Below are 23928 nucleotides of genomic sequence, written 5' to 3'. Positions count from 1 at the left end.
CACACAAGTGGAAATAATATCCAAATAATAATTGTATAACGGGGGTATAATCGGGGGATATAATTTTTATCTCCTGCCCGTGGCCATCCGAAAATCGACCAGCAACCAGTCTGCTGATGGTGAATACGAGCAAACTCGTCCGTTGGGAGAGGCCCTTAGGCCACCCGTGGACTGTTATAGCCTATTGATTGATTCATTAATAGATAAATTTATAAGCTCTTTTGAACTATTTTGTTTTTAACTAAAGCCCCGAATTATATATCAGTGTCTGGGTGTTCATCTATAGTTATCTTAGTACCCATAAACACAAGCTACGCTTACTTTGGGACTAGATGGCGATGTGTGTATTGGCGTAGTATATTTATTTATTATTTATTATATAACTTCGGGCATATGACAAAACATTAGGTAAGTTTTAAATGCCTTAGAAACTTGTTATCGCGAATATAACCTTTTACATCTAAGTATATTAGAAGAGTATTTTATATTTACAATTTACATAAAAATCGGAATGTATTTTATTATTACTTTGACTACCTAAAATTACAATAAACTTTAATTTTTTTTTAATGTATACTAAAAATCAAGGAACTTTAGGATAAAGGATCTCGAAATACCGTCAAAGTAAACGAGGATTACGACGATTGGCATATAATAATTTGGACGAAAATAAACGTTGAATCAAACAAGTTAGGCAGTGCTTTTATGTATGAATGAAGTGCAGGCAACTGGACTCAGACCACTTCTGCATCGATAATAGTTTTGCTATGCAATGAACAAAACAGCGACAGTACTGATATTTGCAGAGTAATTTACATATTTTTTTTATAAAAATCAACACCATACTAATCTCGTAGCAAGCGCTGATAGCCTATTGGTTACGGCTTCGGCCTGGATCTCGTAGGAACAAGTTCGATCCCGCACGCACCTTCACCTTTTCAGAGTAACATGCGTTTTTAATTTATGCAAATAAATATCACTTGCTTTAACGATGCAGGAAACCTTGCCACTCGAGAGTTCTCCATTAATGTTGGCGTGTCAAGTCAAGTACAGTGCACAGAATTTGGAACATACAGAAACCGTGTACAAGACTAATATTGAGGCATCAAAAACCACTACACTTTAGAATGGTTTCTCGAACAAAAGGTTGGTCACTTCATACTAGTTAGCAGATGACAGTTATTATTTAACCTCTAATGTCCTCCCGTTCACCATAAAATGTGAAAAAGGGTAAAAGCTAGCAACATTCCGCGGGTGTAAAGTGAGTAGTGCGCTGGGCGTTTTCACTGTTTTTGGACACAATGCACTGAAAACTATAGTGGCTGAATGAGGATTCTGTACATTCTAAATTCAATGGTACAGTGTTTATAAATTATTTAACTCCAATACCGAGATACAGCATTTTTGGAGTTAAATCCTTATTTTGCTCTTTCCAAATTGGAGCTGACTGGTTTACAAATCAATGTTTCCTACAATGTATGTAAGCTATCGTGTAGAAGGCAGGAGGGGTTTTTAGTCGATAGAAGTCCGACACTATCCATAGTGATGTCCATAAGGATTGTACCCTCCTAATTACAAAAAAAAGGTATTCTGAGTTCGTTGCCAAGAACTTATATTATCTTGCAACAATTGCAAATAACAGCTTAACAATTAATAACGTCGAAACGTAACTACGCGAGAAATAAAATTTGTTAATATGACAGACCAATTGCAATTAAAAGTTTATATCGATTTGAATATCAATAGCCAGCCTAGGTACTGGTCTGGATAACTTATGAAATTGAAATGGTATCTAAGTTGGAAATTCATCTGTGAAGCTAATTTCGACATCATCGTTACAGTTTACGTCACGAATTGCAGCGAATAACAGCCACACGTCATTCGACTTAAATGTCACAGGGGTTAGGCCACTATTCTTCCTTCGATATATTTACAACAAAAATAAAATCAAAAATAATCTGAGATTCAATTCTAAACGTCAGGTCAGAATATAACCGTTAAAGGCCTCCGAAACTCGGGCCCGCCTTGGGGATTCTGGGGATATTGACCCGGATATTGGGGCATTAATAGACCCGAAGATGATTGGTAATAGGGGAGGGATGGGGACGGGTTAGACCCGGATGAGGAGCTGCCTTCTGCGCGGTCCTGGGTCTTTTGGGTATCTGGGGATTCCGCTGGGGAACGTGGAGACAAACTTGACGCGGAATTGACAGCTGAGCTCAGCCCTACCATGGCCGCCGAAGCTTCGGAGTACATCTTGCTGATGTCCATTGGATATGACCTCTGCTGCTGCTGATCCATGTACATGTAGGCTTTGGACAGTGCAGCCGAGTCCAGGTAGCCGCGCGAAGGGTCGGGGTACATGCCGTAGCTCCTGTATTTGTCTTCGATGGAGTACTTCGACATGTCCATTGTGGATCCCACCTGTAACAAGGGAATTAAGGTTACATTTGAACGCTATTTTTTTGTAGCTGTTGAATGAGAAAGGTTTATTTCTATAGAAATAACTGACGCACCATTTTTTATTTATAATTGATAATTAATTGAATTTAATTAATAATTTTACATTATATATAAAATTTTACGGAGCACTCAGGTCTACTGAGTAAGCTTAATTATTCTTTAATAATAGCCACTGTGGCTGTGAATCAAATATATTTTTAATTTATTGAAAACTATCTAATAATATATTAGAAATATCCGCACATCAAAGTATAAATGCTAATTCAATAAAATAGCAAGTTACCAAAATACGTAGTGTAAATATCAAGTTTAGGTATTTTGGTATCTAAAACTTGATCCTATACATCCTTGATATGTTTCATCATTTAACATCACACACCTGTAACTTAATTTTCACAGTTTTGTAATCTAGATTTGGCCTTATTTCAGTATTAAGGTAAATACGTAACCTAAATAATTTGAAACGCCGCGCTGTGGGATTACCAATAAATAAATAAATATTTACCCACTTTATAATATTACCTACTGTAGTACAAGTGATAATTGAATTGCTAAAAAATCCTGAAACGTTCATAACTCCGAAATGTTACGAGCTGGAGATCGCACTCGGATAACCCAATGGAAGGCTGAAGTCCTAATAACTAGACTATAATAATACATTAACCACACTTTATCTATAACAAGTCATAACATTGACAAATTAGCACCTCCATATATTGCGTAAGCCGATTACAGTATTTGTAAATCTATGATCTACGAAATTTCCGATTTACTGTTAATTGAATACACCTCCACGGGCACGACACAATTTGATTCGGAAAAAGAACCTTATTAACACAGCCATAGGATAGAAATTTGTATGGTAAACGTATGCATAAGCTATCGTAATATGTAGGTATATTGTGATTTAGGGTCCCAGCACACGCTACAGTATAGGCGTCCGCGGTTAGACATTTAATCGATTTACAGAAACCTCAAGCAGTGACAACACTAGTAGTAGCAGAGCTTTTTGTGATAGAACACGTCCGGGGAAGTACTAGTTCCATACTTATTCCTGCCGCTAAGCAGCATTGTTGCAATGCTGGGTTCCGGTTTAATAAGCTTAGGCTTAACACCTATGCCTCAGGTGGATGAACACAGGGCGGCGTGATGCAGTAGGAGTTTCTTTCATGCCTGGCTTAGTATTGCCTTGTTTATAGTCGATAGTTTTCCACTTACCGTCAACTGTCACTATAGGAAAGCTGGACTGTAACGCTTCGCTACTTATACGAGTAGCATTAACAACTATCACCTTAAAGATTACGGCGATGATGCTCAAATCGTGGCTTCTAAGCTTGCGTCCTGCGTGCGACCAATCAGAAGACTTTCTCGAACGAACGCTTCTGGTGATTGGTCGTTCGCTGGGCGCAATCTTCGTTTAAACTACCAATGCGGCAAGATTCAAAAATAAAAGCTATCAATAATTAATTAACTTTGCGCTGTTCTGTAGTAGCATCCAGCGAAGTTTAAATTCTCAGATTGCTAGTCGCATTATCGAATTAAAAAAATCGGGAAATCTCAAAAAAAAAAATCTGAATACTTCTTCAATTTGACCGAGTACGGAGTGCAGAACGATTCAACAGAAGAACAAAACATTCGCGTCGCATTGATGACATTTTGAATTTGGAACCCAGTTAAAATCGCAGTCTGTTAACATCGAGTGTGCTGGCCCTAACATATTTGTACAGTATACATACAGACAAACAAATCAAACGTCACAAAGACCTCGAATAATGCTCGGAGTTTCAAATTTTTTAATGAAGTGAGCCGTACACAATACTGTGAGGAAAATATACTTTGACGCGACACACACTGCTATTATGTTCGGGGAACTGGAGAAAATGATTTATACACTACAATATATTATTACATGCCATACATTTTAAATTATATGTTATTGACGGTCTTATTCGTTTTTATTTAACTTGGCGTATAATTTTCAACATATTGGTATGTTTTCGTTTAAGAATGATTTAAATATTATTTTTTACTATTATTATAAGTATAGAATATTTATGAATAGAATTATGTTGAATATTAACAAAACTTGAAGCAAAATATTTGAAAATGTGAAACCAATATAAAGCTTTATGTAGCGGGAGTATTTTTGCTGGTGTCTATTTTTTTTTTAATTAGTTTATAATCGTGTAATCGATTCTAGGATATATCAGTAAAATACCACATTAATCACGGGGAAAAATTGTTTCAAACATTATTTCTAGATATTATAGAAGTTAGTAAATACGTGACTTATTCTTTTGGCTAACTTTTAAAGTTGATCCTTTTTTGTAATGAAATCTATACTTATAATAAAACTGTATCTGATGGATTTATGTATGTATGTATGTATGTATGTATGTATCAACTAAAATAATGACAACTTACAAATTGAGTATACTACGTATATGATTAGAATAGAATAGAAAAACTTTATTGCAACACAACAAAAAAAAGGAAAATACAAGGAAAACAGTAATAGGACTTAGTGCTAGGGTGCAAAGGCGGCCTTATCACTAAAAGTGATCTTTTAAAGGCAACCTGAGCGTACGAAGCCGATAAAAGAGTGGAAAATGGATGGTGCATAAAGTTACAAAAAAAAACAAAAAAAAAAAAAAAAAAATGTAATATAAACTTACATGAACATACATACTACATTTACATATTAACTACACAAATACCAACATAAATTTATATATACTATGATAGATATATGTGATATATATTTATGCTATTATAAACTTACATACTACTCAATTACATAGATAAGTAATAATTCTTTAAGCGATGTTTAAACAGGTGAATGGTTTCGGAATGACGTATTATTACGAGTATGTTAGCATCCGATCTATTTTAGTTTCTCGATTGACTCATACGCGGACGAAGTAGCGAGGGTCCGCTTTTATTATTATATGATTTAATCAGGTATAGATACCTATATGCCTTTGTTGTTCTGTTGTTGGACGTTCTATAAAACTTGTTCTTTATTCTACAGCACGGTGTGTCCAGCATGTTAACGTATAACATACGCGCGGCGGTCACAGCTAGAGTGCTAAATCAGGATTAGTGGGACAGGCGACATCAAGCGCAGGGTTTACGGCCCGCGGCCGCCTCTATTTTATTGCACCTGAGTTATAAACGAGACATTTCGATCTTCGGCCGCCGATGAAACTGTGAAGCTTTTTATAAATAGAGATGATGTATACGCGGGCATAAACGAGCCGTATAATATAAATGCTTGATATATTTTCGTTTCATTTCATAAAACGTGCAATAAAGGGACAAATGTTTGTAAAATGAAATTAAATAGAAATGTAGAAATTCATAATAAAAGGTAAGGTTTGTGTGGGATTCAGAATACATCAGAAACGTGTTTTTGTGCTTCAATAGAATATATTTTGTTTCATCATCATCATCATATCGACCCATTACTTGTCTCCTCCCACAATGAGTAGGGGTTAAGACCACGCTGGCCCAGTGCGGATTGGTGGACTCACATATTTGAGAACATTATCTAGAACTCATAGGCATGCAGGTTTCCTCACGATTTTTTCCTTCACCGTCGAAGAAAGTGATATTTTTAATTACTTAAAACGCGCGTAACTTTACTCTACTGAGAGTAAAAGAATAATGTTATCATAAATGTATGAATTTTAAATTTTATTTTAATAAAATAGAATGGAAATGAAACTAGATGGAACTTCGGCATTCATATAGGCGAGAATTAAAATGACGTCTAAAGCGCATCCTGTTGTTTTATAATCGTAAAACTACTAAGAACTTTCACCCAGGGGATAATTTGAAAATCAAAAAAACCGAATCACACTTATCCGTGCATGGGATTTTGCGTATATTGAAATTTGAAGTTGAAATTTGCTTAGGGCATTAGGTCATTATGTAATTGGACCATTTCTTATTTAGTTTTATTTACATGCAAAATAGCACAATTAAACAACGCAAAAAACACCCGATGTCACGATATTAGCCGCGAAAGCACGATAATCTGTTGTTTTATAATCGTAAAACTACTAAGAAATTTCACTGAGGGGATATTTTTTAAATTCAAAAAACCGTATCAAAATCTTCCGTGCATTGGTCTGACGATTTTGCCGAGATTGAAATTTGCGTAGGGCATTAGGTCATTATGTAATTTGCCCAGTTCCTGTTTTGTTTTATTTACATGCAACATTGCACAATTAAACAACGCAAAGAACACCCGATATCACGATATTAGCCGTGAAAGCCCGATAATAAGCGGGGACGAATAAATCATCGATCAAGATAATCGAATCCGAAAATCACAATGGTTCGTTAAACCGTTTCCATACCTGCCTGCGAAAATGCACAATCACCGTTTTTAATATCGGCCGGTGGCGCAGACATCAGACAAAATAGACGCGTAACACGGAACACACCTAAACCGGTACTATAAACTTGCTAATTCCAGAAAAAAACAAACCCGCAATTGTTTTGCAAGGATTATTTTGACTTAAAAGTTTGAATTAGGTTTTGTTATTATGAATTAAAATATTAAAAGAAGTTAAACTTCTTGAGCATCATCTGACTAATAGTAATATACGAAAACTAACTCTCTCTCTTTCTATCTTCACTAGCTTATATCTCCCTCTCAGCTTCAGTTCGCATTAATCAACTTACTCCCAAGTTAACCATGAGTAAAGAAGTTTTACTTCATTAAACTCAATGTGTCGCAATGTGATGCAATTGATTCCTCTGTAATTATGTCAGCTTTAATCTTCAATTCTGTGCTACATGTCTGTTGTAATTAAATGAAGTGACATTTTTTGTTTTTAATAAACGACTGTATTTGTTTTCTTCGCCATTGGTGGCCTGGAAGAAATCACTATAAAGCGATAAGACCGCAAAATTGTATACGTTGTTTTGTTATACTTTTCTTTTTTTATGTCCTTTTTGCGGTGTGCAATACAAGTATATTGATTGATTGATTAATATTCTATGATTAGCTTCTTTTTTTTTTTCCTCCGAACCGCCTTCTCATTATTTTAAACCGACTTAATTTTGACCACATGCGATTCTAGTACAAATAATTTTGATTCAGACTTTTTGAAGGTTTTAAAATCTCAACTCAGTTATGTCTGAAGTCTACGTCCAAAATATACGTGTTGATATTATGTGTTGAATGGTAGCTGATTATATTGTTTTCTACCGCGTTTAGGTTGTGATTCGACACGTTAATCGAAAAAGTGCGTTTTCATCTTATAGGCAGTAGGAACCTACCGACGACGGTTCGACTCTATTTAGACGGGACAATGATCGTGATAGATCGGGAGGGCAGGGTAGAATCGATTGGTATTTAGTTGAGCATTTTGCTTACCTTTTAACAGCCTCGTGGTCTAAAATTTAGCATGTTAAAGTATAACGAGGGTAAGATTCCCGGGTCAGGGTATCTTTTAGAAATTGGCAATGTTGGAAACTCATTTCTCTGATGTGTTTAGTTTGCATAGGCAACTAAAATGGAATAGAAAAATTGGAAAATAAAAGTGCCCGGTTTCAAAGCCGTTAACTTATTCGAATGCGTAAAAGTTAACTACGATTTAGATGGTATCAAAATCCATAAGTAATTAATCCAAAATATTCAAATATTTTTAGAATACTTTTAACAGATAACTTATTATACATACTGACGACAAATTAATCTAGTAATAGTACGTTTACGCATTATTGTAACTAAATGGAGCTCACTCGATATCATATAAATCGAAGTTCACTCTCACGCGATCGGATAGTTGAAGTATGTAATAAACCTCACAGTTGGAATTCTGAAATCAAATCCAGTAGTCCAATCGATACGCTCGTAATTTTGGGATATTTACGTCCGTTTTCACTTAACCTAGGCATCGCCTAAACCGAATTGCCTAACGATTTAGAAGATGTCTATAACATCTTCTAAATCGTTAGGCAATTCGGTTTAGAAGATGTTATAGACATCTTCTAAATCGGTAGGCATAGGTCGGAAGAAAACGTTTCACCTTGGTTATAACTATTGGTGGACGGTTAATGTAAGTATGCCGAGAAATCTCCCTAGATTAGGCGTTACTTATTTAGGCACTGCCTTGTTCATCGTAAATGACGGCTCATTAGCAGTGTGGGCAGCGACCCTGCTTTCCGAGACCAAGGCTGTGGGTTCGATTCCCACAACTGGACAAAAGTTTGATATACATGAACGTTTTCAGTGTCTGGGCGTTTATCTGTATATTATAAATATTTATGTAAATATTCATAAAAATATTCATCAGTCATCTTAGTACTCATAACACTAGCTATGCTTATTTTGCTGCTAGATGGCGATACTACGACAGTACACACACTGTCGTAGTATAATATTCTTATTGTTATAAGTGAAAACGGGTAATAATGTTCCAAGCAAAACATTAAAATATCGTAAGTAGAAATCAAATAGGCACTGCGTGCATCGCCGTCACTGGCAGCGGATTAAACGTCGGAGGGAAGATCGAGGAGGATTCTTTTCGGAGGGCAAGTCCTCTGGGGTCCTCCGGGGAGTTAATTGCGCGAGCTCGTGTCGCGAGTAGTGTTTTAATCGATTACGCGACAACCCTAGTTATTTAGGGGTGGAATAACATTGATTTGTTTGAGAGTTTTATTTCAATTAGGGTTATATTAGGAGCCAGTCTTCATTATTTAATAACCCACGTTGTATTTTTGCAATAATCACTACTTTTGCTTTGTTGTAAGCAATTTGATTATTTTAAGTAGGTTGATTAATATATTTTGTATGTATTTTAGCCTCGCCAGAGACGGCGAAATATAAAAAACTAACGGCAAACCTTCACCTGTTGGATTCGCTTTTAAAGCAGAAGAATATTACTTTTGAACATAGAACCAAATGTAAATAGATCTAGCAACATAACTATGTACCTATTTATAAAAAAAAAATACATTATATAAAAAAAAATATCTAGTATTCTACCACTAATGAACACTTTTATATTAAGGATTTTTAAAAAAAAAATGTAGTTCGCCGCTTTTTTGTGGAGGTCATCAACCGATTTTAATTAACTATAGCTACCGACCAATTTACCTTTCAGATTTTTTTTTTTAATCGGTTCACAATTTCAGATACACTCACACACAGACACATCAAACATATAACACCCCGTCGTTTTTGCGTCGGGGGTTAAAAATAATACTTATAACAAAGCATATAATTTTTGTTTGAAGTAGAATTATGGAAATAGCCCCGGACTATGTTAAAAAGGTTACTTTTACTTGAAAGCTCACACTTACGACAAAGGAAGGTATAAATAGATTCAAATATACCGAAATAAATAATGACGAAAATATTTACGTATCGCCTTATCATATGAAAGATATTCACGCCAATATGGTGTTATAATCGGAAAGGAGGGGTCCGGGCGTACCCTCGCTAATTATTTTGAGTCGTCTCACCGCTTCCGATCGTAAACAATGGTAACAGGGGGTCTAATAGGTACCCACTCAACGTTGCGAGATAGGGTTACTGTTTATTGAATCATACGATTGTGCAAATTGAAATGTAATATCATCTTGCTTAATGTTAGAGACTAGTTCCTTAAGGTGCGTTGAAATTGGGATGTCGCAGGTTTTCTTCTTAAAAAGAGTTCTGTTATATTTTGAGACGGCCGATTGGCGCAGTTTGCAGCCACCCTGCTTTCTGAGCCCAAGGCCGTGGGTTCGATTCCCACAAGTGGAATATGTTAATGTGATGAGCGTGAATGTTTTTCAGTGTCTGGGTGTTTATATGTATATTCTAAGTATTTATTTATAAAAATATTCGTCAGTCATTTTAGTACCCATAACACAAGTTACGCTTACTTTGGGGCTAGATGGCGATGTGTGTATATATCCAGTACGAGTTATAAAAACTAAGGTTAGGCTATTTATAACTCTTACAATGCCTACCCTTAAGTTTTATAACTTTTTGCACAAATGGGTACAAACTATAACCATACTTAATTACTGTTATATAATTCTATGTCTAATTCTGTGTCTAAGACTGTGGGTTCGATTCCCATAACTTGAAAAAATTTTGTGTGACGAGCACGAATGTTTTTCAGTGGGTTTTTGTCTGTATTATAAGTATTTATGTAAATTATACATAAAAAAATATCATTTATCCTACTACCCATAACACAAACTACGCTTACTTTGGGGCTAGATGGCGATGTGTGTAGAAAATGTTTAATTTCGAGCTTTTTAGTTGTTTGACCAAGTCGGTTTAGGGAAACATTTTTTGCACTCAAAACTTGCTATTGTTAAGGCAGAGTAAGTAGTTTTTAGAAAACAGCACTCATCCACCATTTTCTATATAGTTTTCAGACTAACGATTATTTCAACAGTAGTCATATTTTATCATCATAGTTTCGACTAGGAGAGAGCTAAGTATTGGTGGAATAAAACATATTTATATACATAACAGTTTCCATAACATTACCATAGAATTAAACTACATATTACATTTGATCTAGCTACCCTACCTATTAGAAGGGATTGCAAATCTTAATATGTCGCACGCACGACTGCAGTTTTGATATTACAGTCTGTTAGGTAAGTATCAATTCGAATAGAAAGATTTAAAACTTCGTAAAAATATTCCTTTTTAGATTAAAATTGCGAATTGTGTGCTTAGAAATACGCTGCATTGTATTATAAGCATATAACATGGGTTTAACGATGCAGATTGTGGGTTTAATCAAATTAGTGTGATTCAGACGAGTGAATACTTATTCGGTGCATAACAATTCGACTAAAATTAGACATCATATCCATTAGGTTAGCAAAACTGGCTTTGCCTGTATGTTTATTAAAAAAAGAGAAAGAGAATTATGCATTATCTGTGGTCGATATATTAGTTGGAGTGGTAATTCAAAATGACAAGAACCCAGATCAAAGAGGAAGGTTGTTTATCAATTATAAAAATGGCGGGAATGAAATGTAAAGACCTACTTGGCTGTGAGGTGATATACCTTTGCCTTTTTCCAAAGGGAAAGTTTATAGAAAAGTAATATAAAAAGAGCTACTGAAGTGACAAAAAGATTGAAGAAGAAAAATAATACACTAGGGAATTAAAAGTTCAAATAGTTTTATATTTGTGCTTATAATTATTTATGTTGTAATGAGAGATACCAAAACGATTAAACGCTGTAAGATATGAAAAAGGGGCTACGTTTAATTATATATTTGAGAAAAAAAAAATAACAAGCGAGTGACGACCTTTAAAAAGTAACTTTAAAATTACTACAAACCCATGAATTCCTCAGCCATATATGGTGCGCGAAAAATTACATCTTTATTAACTCTGACAGCTATTGTTTATTTTTACACCTATACAATAATTTTATTTAAGGACGATTTTTTGTTAAAACTCTTGTAGGTATACAGCTGATTAGTCAGCATATTTGTAGCAATTGGACACTTCATGAAACCCTTTTCAATAATTGTTAATAACGACGGACAAGGCAATGCTTAAGTAAATAACGCCTAATCAAAGATGATTCCAAGGCATATATTTACCTTCGATTTTCATTCGGTAAGTCATATAACCTATCTTGTCTATGGTTCTTGGCATAGTTTTCAGTTTACCATAATATTAATCTCCTCGTCCCTTAAATGTCGAGTGCGTGTTAATGTCAGTGTATAGTCGGGATGTTAAATATCTATGCAAATTTATTAAAATTGACAAATTAAAACTATGATTTTTATATTTTGGATATAAATTTTGAATTTTATTTTATCTTCAAACGATTGTTAAATTCATGCGTACTTAGTTCATTTCACTAACAACTACTATTGCAGGTCGAAGTTATTAAATAGACATTTCTTTTTCTTTACTGACCACTCTAGTTCGTGCCTTTTCCAAGCTACTTGACACTGGCAAAGTACATTGTGCTGTTTTGGCACTACGAAAAGCCATAAATCAAAAGAAGAAGAAGAATATTAATCTGTGAAAATATTCTCCTGTAAAGTTTGTATTTTGTCGGTTACGCTAAGTTAGCGGGAATGGCTCTATATGAAATACTTGGAACTCTCGTAGCTTTAGTTTTAAGTTTACGAACGTGGTTATCGCCATCATCACACTACCGTGTAATTCTTATGTACGCATCAAAAGTGCCACCCATGGGACCTTCTTTAATAAAGATATTTTTGACTTTGACTTTTACTTCACCTTCTAGGTATATAAGGCACATACGCCATTTTACGTCGTCGTTCACCCACCATGTCGAATTGAGCCCTTTTTTGTTGAGCCAAATGATGTTTCGCTAATATAAAGAGTAAACTCATGCCCGATTCATTACACGCATGTTAAATTTTAAACGGCGGCGCTTATTCCGAAAATCCTTTAGTAGATCACATGTTAATGATTTCTGAAATATTGTTAGCTCATGTCTTAAAACGTTACTAAGGGGTTTTTTTGCGGGTTTTGTTCCGGTTGGTTACGTATTTATTAGATAAATTTAATATAATTTAGTGTGATGATGGAGAAATTCCGAGTACGATCAGGGTTGCCTTGTATTACACGGTTATAATCAGTGTTACCTTTTAAATACACTGTGACTTTGTTTTCGTCTGACCATAGTTGTCCAATAAATCTTTACAATTTCCAGTAGTCATCATTTGCGGAGAATCATGTTGACTTCTACGCAATCATGAGAAAAAGATCTGTATCAATGATGAGCAGAATGCGCGGAAGCTCCAACAACATTTTGAAAATCTTAACCAATAAATGGGAAAATCCCTTTATGCAGCACTGTACACACTCACACACCAAGTGCTCCTTAGTTAGGAGATTACTAATTATTTATTATTTATAGTTTTGGCGAATTTTAGTTTACAATATAGTAAATAACATAATTGTTATTGTTGTAGCTATGGACTTTTATCTGAATTAAACGTTATTATTGTTATTATTTGATAAAAAATATTAGACATAAAATAAATAAGAAAATAAAATCAATAGTTTGGTGTATAAGAATAATTCTTTTTCAAGTGTATGCGGCGCGGTGCGGCGGCGTTATCAATTCAATCAAATGCGGTCGTTTAATATAGCAGAAAAAAATGGAATACGCAGGTACTTATTTTTATTGAATGCTTACAAATTTCTTAATTCGTAGCCAGTTGAATTAAAATAACATATTTTAACTAGATTAACGTCAGTAAGTTCTGAAAATAAAATAATAAATAAACAAAGTACTAAAGATCGGCTAGATTAAAGGGACACTCGATGTTCATGGATAAAAAAAAACACTTTATACCTATACTACGCTACAGTCGGAAAGAAGAAATAAATTAAATTTTTGAAATAAAATAAAGCAACAATATACGAGTACTATTTAAATAAAACAATACTTTATTTTTGCCGACCTCCCTGGCGTATCGGTCAGTGTTGTGGTTTTAATTTATTGTTCCCGGGTTCGATTCTCTGGTCTGGCCTAAAAGGCTTTGTCTGTGGCTAGTTACCATCAAATTTTGTCTGGTGGCAGAGAATTCTGCCTTTCCTAGTTAACACCCTGCTGACAAAGACTTACGGCTAAGCAATTTAACGGTCCGTTAAGTTTGCCCGCTTCCACAAAACCTAGACATCGCCTTAATCACATGTCTACGGGTTTAAGTTATGTCTAGGCATGGAAAATAACTTTTAACTCTTGTTGGGTGATGACTGAAAATCAGCGCTGTAGCCGTGATCTCTAAGCCAAAGCTACGGCATAACGCTTGGCGATACTCTGTTTGGGAGAAACTACACCACAGATATATCACTGCCGACATAGTATTTGTTTGTTTTTAGCTTATTTAATTGAAGTTATACTTCTTTTGGCGCGATGGAGAAAAATGGTGATTGATGATTTTTTACGATGCGCGCGCACACCGACACCTGAATTCTACATCGTAAAGTTAGTTCTAGGTGTCCTTTTTAATTACTCTCTATATTTTAATTCCTATGTGTTGTTTTTTTTCCAATAAAAGATTTATTGTTATTAACTGTTGGTGAACGGATGATGTATCAATAGGAATCTTCTTACATTAGGCGTTACATGTCTCATCACACACAACAAAAGTTGTTGTCCAGTATGTAGAGCTAGGATGCGCGCAATGGGATGGTTATTGCCGCGGGCTCGATTCCCACATAAGTGTTTATGTATACTATTCATAAAAATATTCATCAGTCATCTTAGATGATGCTAGATGGCGATGTGTGTATTGTCGTAGTATTTATTTTGTCATAATTCTATTATTATTTATTTTGTCATAATTCAGCAGTTTGTTTTCAAATACCTGTGCATTGGGCGTCAGTGCCGCTGAGATGGCGTTCTGCTGCGCTGCCGCGGCCGCAGCGGCAGCCATGCTGGCGCCGAGCGGCCCGTAAGCGGCACCGTAGTATCCCCCCATTGCTTGCGTCATGCCCCCGCCGGCCATACCTGTGAACATTAATGAGGTTACAATCGACATAACTAAAGGATTAATTCTCTATCTCTCTCTATACAAATATTCGAAAGAGGAAAGAATCTTCACATCAACCCTTTACTGGCCCACTACAGAGCACGGGTCTCCTCCCTATGAGAAGGGGTAAAGGCCGTAGTCCACCACGTTGGTCCAGTGCGGACAAGCACTTTTTAAACGTCAAGTCTGTCTGTTTGTAGTGACTCTACCACCAGTTCGGAAGGCAGATTCTACCGAGAAGAAGCCGGCAAGAAACTCAGCAGTTGCTCTTTTCCAGCATCAACAATTTACATTTTACATTTTAACATTCATTTTTCTATCTTGTGAGAGATGAAAGCGGAGCCGGATGCTTCCAAGCAACCTTGTCATGAAGAAATTCATCAATTGTAGAGAAATATAAAATTTGGATATGTATGCATAGATACAAGACCCAGCACCCGTTCAGTAAGTATACGTCTGGAATACCTAAAGTACATCAAGGGCGAGCACCTGATGTACTCAAGAACGTTTTTTCAGTAGAGTGTAGCAACACTTCGCAGGGCATGCAAGGAACACGCCATGTAATGTGTCGCCTTGTTTCCACCAACCTAAAGCCAAGGTGTAAAGCCACATGGGCCCTTAATTACCCTGGCAGCCGCGCCCTTCAGATCGGAACACAGCATTGCAACATTGTTTAGCGGAAAAAATAAGAAAGAGCTTCTTGTGACCAGCTCTGTCACAAAAAGCTTTTCTACTACTATAGTATAATATTTCATCTCGCACAATGTACGCAGCTAACCCCAAACTAAGGCGTGTTTAATAAACACCTCCGCTAAGGAACTGACCGTCGGCTAATAGCTCTCGAGGGCCGTCGGGATTATTCACGGCACAATGAAATAATTAATTGGTGCTCAAATCGGAGTTCCCGGCTCGCCATTATGAATGTTGTACTGGACTTGGGGTGGCTATATCGTAATTCATGAAACCGGGACACTGATCCGTCCGGTAATCGGAACAATCGGAACAAAATTTGCCCAATGAGATTTATCACAGTATCAGTCCGCTCCGGTGTTAGAAACTGGAGTTGTTATTGTCCTTTTCTAGTTAACCCAATTCGAAAGCGTCCCCTGCCGAATAAAAGAATCACGCCAGTAACCGCTTACATATACATTAAAATATAATGATCATTAATAATTCATAATTTATTTATTTATTGCTTTCATATACAGCTAACAATACTGTATACATTATTGAGTAGGTTTTTTGAAATTAATTTAATCTGTTTTTCATTTTTGATAACATTATTAAAGTTATTTTGTGTGGGTCAGAAAAAAAACACAACCAACCAATCAATCATCTCAACCGAAGGACGTCCACTGCTGGATCGATCGATCATCGATTTTGCCAACATATGCTGCTTGAGTCCAGTCGAACACGTTTCCCATTTTTAATTTAACCTAATCAACTACGGTATTTTTGTATTATTTTACATGTTAGCCCTTGACTGCAATCCAACTTGATCGTAAGTGATGATGCAGTCAGAACCTCAACCCATCGGACAGGATGAAGGAAAATTTAGAAATTAAAAATTCCAAATTTCCAATTCGAAACCCGACCTCCCACTTATAAGACCACAGTGCTCATCACTACGCCAGGAAGGTCAGCCTTGAAAGGTAAGACTGCCTAATACCGAATACCTAAGTGGCTTAACAAAGGCTGGATCTTAATAACCTTATGCTAGAAAGTGTGGTCACCTTAGTTGAACTCAATGGACAGAGGTCCACTCTAGACTATGTCCATTAAGTCGGCCACTTGCTATGAGGTGTGAAGCTGTGAATTCCAACTTTGAATTACTATTCAGAACTGTTATGAAATTTGTAATAATTCAATGCGGGTAAAAGGTACAATTAAAACGGATTCCATCTTATTAATAATTTGATACAACGATCAAAGGCAAATAAGATTATTCGAATTTTGAATAGTTTAATATTGATATATTGTTATTGAAATTACCCTCATAACTTATTTATTTATGAATTCCAATTTCGTATTAGAGTTAAGTAACATAAATTTTTAAAGCGAATTTCCGTTCTTAAGATTGAGATTCCAATTATTATTAACGAAATAAAATATATAAAACCTTTTTATTAATATCAATAACTCCAAACCTAGCTATAAACTCATAGATATTTAGTAATAATCAAATAATTCAACGGATGTACGGTCGATTTTCAATTAGCTTTTCAGAAAATATTAAAGTTCAAAAATTTAGATATATATATAAGATATGGATTCATTATTTGCCTATCAGCTTCAACAAAATTCCCACGTAAATAAATTAATTACCCATTTAGTGCATTCTAATTTTAAATTTTGAATATGCCATCGTTATAATCTATGACAGAAATCATGACGCCATTACACGTAATCGAACACTCCATGTCTTCCCGCGCAAAAGATTCCAATTTTAAATAAAAAAATATATGAGACACCCTCATTGTAGTGACGTCAATCGGACCTACAATATTATATTGTGAACCAAATATTCCTCATGTCCAATGACAATACGAGCACCGCATTGCATAGGAATTGAAGTTCAAAATCGCTTAGCAAGCTATTGTAGACTTGCAGCTATAACTTTGCTTTGGAAAGGGACGATGGAGGTTTTTTTTATTATATTTATAATTAAATTCGTTGTCATCTCCCGCGTATTCTGATGTCTTCGTCTGGTATTGGCGTGAATAACGATGGATTTTCTCTCCCGGAACTTTTTCAAGAGTTTTATTAATTTCCAGCACACATTTTATGTCGGGTGCCATTTTTAAATATTCTTTTTTTTTTAAGAACGACAGGGGCACGTTCGTGTATAATGAACCGGAGTTCGACGAGTGCGGATAGATGTCAAATATTTATTTTTTGGAAAATGTGGAAATCATAATAGCCTTAGGATTATTGGGCTCTAGTCAATTACCGTCAATCATTCTTCAATAGATAACATTCTGTATTATGGTAAAGTAAAGGTTCAGTAAAAAAGACAGCTATAACTGATTGGATAGAAGCAGGCGTTACTTTGCGGAAATCCATGATATATTATCAAAATTAAGCTTAATTTGCTATACTCCGCGAAAAGCAGGAGAATCTGTGTGGTGTAATTTATAATTTCTTCAATCCTTATACCCCACACCAAACAGATCTTCGGCAATATACCCTCTACGCACGTTTCGCTCCGAAACCGGAGCATCATCAGGAGATGTTGACTTTACAATGAATAATTGTTAAGTAACTTATCTTGACTTTACAATGAATAATTGTTAAGTAACTTATCTTAACAATTATTCATTGTAAAGTCAACATCTCCTGATGATGCTCCGGTTTCGGAGCGAAACGTGCGTAGAGGGTATATTGCCGAAGATCTGTTTGGTGTGGGGTATAAGGATTGAAGAAATTATAAATTACACCACACAGATTCTCCTGCTTTTCGCGGAGTATAGCAAATTAAGCTTAATTTTGATAATAGCTATAACTGAAGCTATGGAGATTCCAAAAGCGCTATGGCTTAAGAAATCTACAACAAACTTAACGGTACGTAGTTATTTCATCACTAGTGGCTCTTAATACAGATTCAAGCTATATAAAGCATTCGTTCATCACGAAGGTGTCTGCGTGTAAACATAATATCAGTTATGCGATTAATGAAAACTTTGAATCCATTGAAAGCCATTTCGAAGATGGCATTCGATACTTGAATTATCCAATCCTAACGATGGATACTAAGATGATAAGAAACTAAGATGAGCGCGTTCTAAAAAACCTTAGTTTATGGACTTTCATAAAAACTTTCAACCCTTATTGAATCCGTTAGCGATGAAATTTTGAAAGGTTATATTGAACTAAGCTTTATTTTCAAAGCGATAGTGTTTGAATATAAAGAAAACCCAGCTAATTTAATCCGATAACAAATCATCTGACGCGTTACAGAATAACAACTTTTCCGTGACATTTAAAACGTTGAAATAAATTTTAGACACGTTTGATTATTTGAATTGCTGCGAGTCAAAGAGTAGAAGGTAAATACCGCCAAACTAAACATCTGGAGTTCTTAGTTGAACATAAAAACCTTTCAGCAAGTATAGTCCGATAACAAATCACCTGAGCCGATAAAAACACCTGACGTGGTACGGAATGTCCGATTTTCCATGATGAATGAATGAATACAATTTTATTGTACACCACATAAACATACAGAAAAATTATAAATACAAATTTAACCCAAACTATACAATTTGACGGCCTTATCGCTATATAGTTTTAAATGACAACATGAGATGGTGATAACAAAAAAAAAACAACCGGCTCAGTTTTTTATGGGCTTCTTCTTATACCAGGGCGCGTTTGGAACTCTCGAAGCTTTAGTTTAAGTTGACGGATTTAGTTATCGCCATATACTCACTTCTATGTCATATTTTACATGTAATGTACGCATCGAAAGTGCTATCTATGTGCCTATTTGAATAAAGAAATATTTGACTTTTGACTTTTATATAGTGATCTCTTCCAGGCAACTAATGGCGTAAAACACAGCTCTAACAGTAGGTGGTGAATATAAATATACATATATATTTGATAATATATAACTATATATACATACATACTAAATACATATAATAAACTTACAATATACGTGATAAACATATAAAACTATTAAAATGTCATCGTTTTATTATATGTATCCCAGGACTGCCGCTAGTCAAACAGTACTTAGAAGATACCGTCAAACTAAAGCATCAGGAGTTCTTATTTGAATATCAAATCCTTTAAGCAAGTACGAGTATAGTCCGATAACAAATCACCTGAGCCGATAAAAACACCTGACGTGCTACAGTATGACCACTTTTCCGTGAAATTTAACACATTGAAATCGACAGAACGGACGAGGGTGGTACACAAAATCCCTTTTCGGGTGCCAGACCGTTTTCTGAATCGATCCCCGTTGCCCGTATGCACAATACCTGCTCTATATTTACGTATTAATATATTATGTTGGTAGGAAGCCGGTCATTATACGTTGAATGGACGGCCGGCGAAAATGGATGCATTGTGATCGCGCCTTAGGGTGGACGTATGAAATTACACTTTGTACCGTTTTTTCCTGAACTCTATTTTCTTTTTTTTGTGAGTTTATTTACATTTAGATGGGTATTGATTTTCTCTCTGTACCTTTTAGGCATAACATGAGTCATCATCAGAAAATCTTCATCCAGTGTTGAGACATACGCCTTTAGCTGAGATGCCCATACATTGAACATGCAGTTTTGTTTTGTCTTTTAAATTATCATATAAATAAATAAATAAATATACTAGGACATTGCACACATCGTCATCCAGCCCCAAAGTAAGCGTAGCTTGTGTTATGGGTCTGTCTGTCTGTCCGGGCATCAGGTGAAAACTACTGAACGGATTTAAATAAAATTTGGTACAGTGGTAGCTGATATCCCGGGTCAATATATAGGATACTTTTTATCAATTTTACTTCATATCTCCGTTAAATTAACACTGTTTTTAATCATTCTTTTTTTATTTGACAGTGTGTACTACCAAGCATGTATTGTCTTATTTTAATAAAGATCTCATGAATATTGTCGAAGATCAAGGACATAATTCTTAACAGATAACAGCAAGTCGCAAGGCATATGGGACAACGATCGTATATATGCGTGCCATCCTACTAATATTATAAATGCGAAAGTATGTGAGAATAGATGTATGTATGGATGGATGTATGTATGTATGGATGGATGTTTGTTACGCTTTAACGCCACAACGAATGAACCGATATGGCTTAAATTTGGCAGAGATACCTACAATATAGTCAGGTATAGCTCATAGGCTTCTTTCTATTCCGGAAAAGCGAACAGCTTCTACAGGATGGCTTCGCTATTTTTTCCCCATTTGTCTTTCAATATCCGCGCAAAGGAGTTTTAGACGACGTGATGTGGTTTTAAGGATAGGCATAATTGACGTGGTTTTCTTAAGTCGACTTATTCGCGGACGAAGTCGCGCGGGTCCGCTAGTATAATTACTTGTAATACACAGATAAGCACCCAGACACTGAAGAACATTCATGTTTATCACACAAACATTTCCAGTTGTGGGAATCGAACCCACGGCCTTGGACTCAGAAAGCAGGGTCGCTGCCCACTGCGCCAATCGGCCGTCATAGTATGACAACTTCTACTGCTATAGTGAGATGAAAAAATTCGCTTGAGAACCGTCGTTTCCCGGAAAAATCTAGGACTTTAAGTTCTAGTGGTTAAATTTTTTCTAAGGAGTAATAACAAAAATGTCTAGGCTAATTTTATGCAAGTATTACATGCACACTCATGAAATAGATAGTTTCGAAAAGCGTCTGTTAGAATAGAATCCTGCAGTCAGAAAGCCGTATGAAAAATTACCAACCACTATGTTTTACGCGTATAACTTTTTCTTACTTACTGTATTCCGTTACAAACTTACAAAGGCTTTATAAAAATCGTTATTGCACATATTATGTTGGCAAGCAATAAGCCTAGCGTAAAACTGAAACAGGTTTTAAACTTTACAAAGTCGCGGGAAAACTCGTAACAACAAATAAAAGGGACTAAAACTTTTTCCTTTAAACGTGCAATATGCCGGTAACTTTTCAAAGTTAAAACAGTCATCTCATGTTTATACTAAGAGAGACCACCGTGACAAGTATTCAATGCATGGACCATTAACAGCAACAGAAATGAAAGGTTGTTATTTATGCAACTTGAATGTTAAGAAATAAATAAAATTTTAAATATTATTTCGGTTTTTTTATTTACACGCTGTATAACGACAGTTTGTAGTCCAAAAAAGTAGATGTTAAAAAACAAAAAAAAAAAGCCTTTTATTTCTTAACATTAAAACCGCATTTTACTTGTAATTAAAATAAATTTAGATGAAATTAAAAATTTTTTATGCAACCGGTACTGTTATAATTTTTGTTCATTATGACAAGCGATAAACGTCTAAAGGAAGGTCGCACATCTATTTTTCTAACTCATAAAATATAGTACGTTGTGCACTCTATGACAAAATTTCTTTTCTCCAACTACGATGCCAGCTGGAGTTATAGATGCTACGATATTTAATAAAGATTTAATATCTGAGCCCAATATTTAAAATCTGAGCCCCAATAGCAAGTATTCAAGAAAACGCGACATGACGCGACGCTTCTATTATTACGATCATGCTAAGATTTTGACAGAGTAAGAACTAGCAAGCGTGTCGTCTAATGTTCATTTTAATGAAGGAACAACATTACCAATCAGAAAATAGAAATTAAACAGTACAGTCACTTCGGAATAGGTTTATAAATTTCCTTAAAGATGCACACAAATACGCTTGTATTTCTTTTTTATAGTAATAATTGGCGGACCAAGCGGATTGCCCCCTAATGGTAAGAGGAAAATCATCGCCTATAAACGGAACAACACTTCGCAGGTCGTGTCAGGAACACCTTCAGCATTCCTGTGACCTTTAACCTGAGGCGAGAGAGAGAGAGAGAGAGAGAGAGAGATGGATGAAGCCTCATGTGCCTCTATTTACACAGCTAACCACGCTCTTCAGACCGGAAAACAGCCTTTCAACAATGCTGCTTTTGCGGCTGACAAGCGTGGTAGTATTTCCCTGGACCAGCTCTGTCACAAAAAGCTATTACTAAAATATATACTTTATCACGATTTCACTTTAAACGTCTTCGTGCGATATAAGAACTATAACTACGTATACTTTTCTTTACTTGTAACTTTATTACAACAGGCTCTTGGTCTATACGTCTCGTGCCGTTTAATTAAAATCAGCAAAGGCCTTTGATGCGGCATTTTTGCAGCATCGTTCATGGCAAGTTTAACCCTTTCTTGGGCGAATTAATTTGTTTTTTGTTGACTCGGTTGAACTTGTATCGTAAATTGAGTTGACTATTTTCGTTGTACGTGTTCCACAATAATTATGCCCTTTCAACTTCATGCAGCTTCTATAAAAGGTTGTTATATGAGCTTAAGGTTTAGGAATCTACTAGCTGACGGCCGCAACTTCGTTCGCGTTTCAGGCAGCGTTCATAAGAAACTTTTTCGTTCGACCGTTTTTTCTTTCTTAATTTGCAATTCCGACTACCACGACAAGGCCTTTTCAGTTTTCAGGTTAATATATAGCCTATGGCACTTACAAAAAATGAGGCTTCATATTGGTGAAAGAATCTCACTGACTACTACTTGCACTTCCTTTTCTAAAACGATTTTAATTTTTCCAGTACCTACCAGTACTTTTATATTTTTGTAATCAGAGAATCGCATTTCAATCAGCCACAATGACATTAACAAGAATCATCATCATCATATCAACCCAATACCGGCCCACTACACGGTACGGATATCCTCCCACAATGAGCAGGGCTTAAAGCCTTTGAGAGCTGTCAGAAATGCAGGTTTCTCAATGATGTTTTCTTCGAAGTTGAAGCAAGTGATATTTTAGTTGCTTTAAATGCACGTAACTTAGAGTTGCACGCTGGGATTCGAACTCGACCCCGTCGAAATCGAAGTTTTACCCACTGGACTACACTCTCTCTGTCTCTCAGTGAATTATAGCGAAGAGGCTAGCATAAAACCACATAAAAGTGCAGAAAGAAAATATGCCTTCGAAAATATTCCTATCCAGTGACTTTTCTAGTAGTAACTAACCGGTGGCGCCCTGTCATTTCCATACAAAATTTGAGCACACATTTCAATACAGAGTTTACAATGAGTGGGTATGCAATTGTCGCTGTCAAATTATGCCTTTTGTACGAAGACTACCATTTGATAAGGTGTTCGAAACTTTACTGACCGTTGGAACTTGTTAGGTTTTCCGGGAAATTCGGTTTTTTTAGGAATCCCGTGGAAACCGTTCGTATTCCTAGTCTATTTTAATCTCCGTCTT

The 23928-nt window shown here is 35.7% G+C and overlaps 1 protein-coding gene across 1 annotated transcript in view; it reads right to left on the bottom strand.

Annotated features, from left to right (window-relative positions):
- Positions 1–1562: 1562 nt before the first annotated feature.
- The window catches only part of LOC120637106 (transcription factor SOX-21-like), a 76312-nt gene continuing 53946 nt past the window's right edge, over positions 1563–23928 (bottom strand). The window contains exons 4-5 of the mRNA XM_039908755.1: positions 14806–14948; positions 1563–2424 (exon numbers count right to left, since the gene is read on the bottom strand). Of these exons, the coding sequence (XP_039764689.1) occupies positions 1984–2424; positions 14806–14948 (584 nt within the window). The 3' untranslated portion in view covers positions 1563–1983. The remainder of the gene's footprint in view (positions 2425–14805; positions 14949–23928) is intronic.

Source organism: Pararge aegeria, chromosome 3 (assembly GCF_905163445.1).
Source record: "Pararge aegeria chromosome 3, ilParAegt1.1, whole genome shotgun sequence".
Lineage (NCBI taxonomy): Eukaryota > Metazoa > Arthropoda > Insecta > Lepidoptera > Nymphalidae > Pararge > Pararge aegeria.
This window is presented reverse-complemented; position numbering and strand designations above follow the sequence as displayed.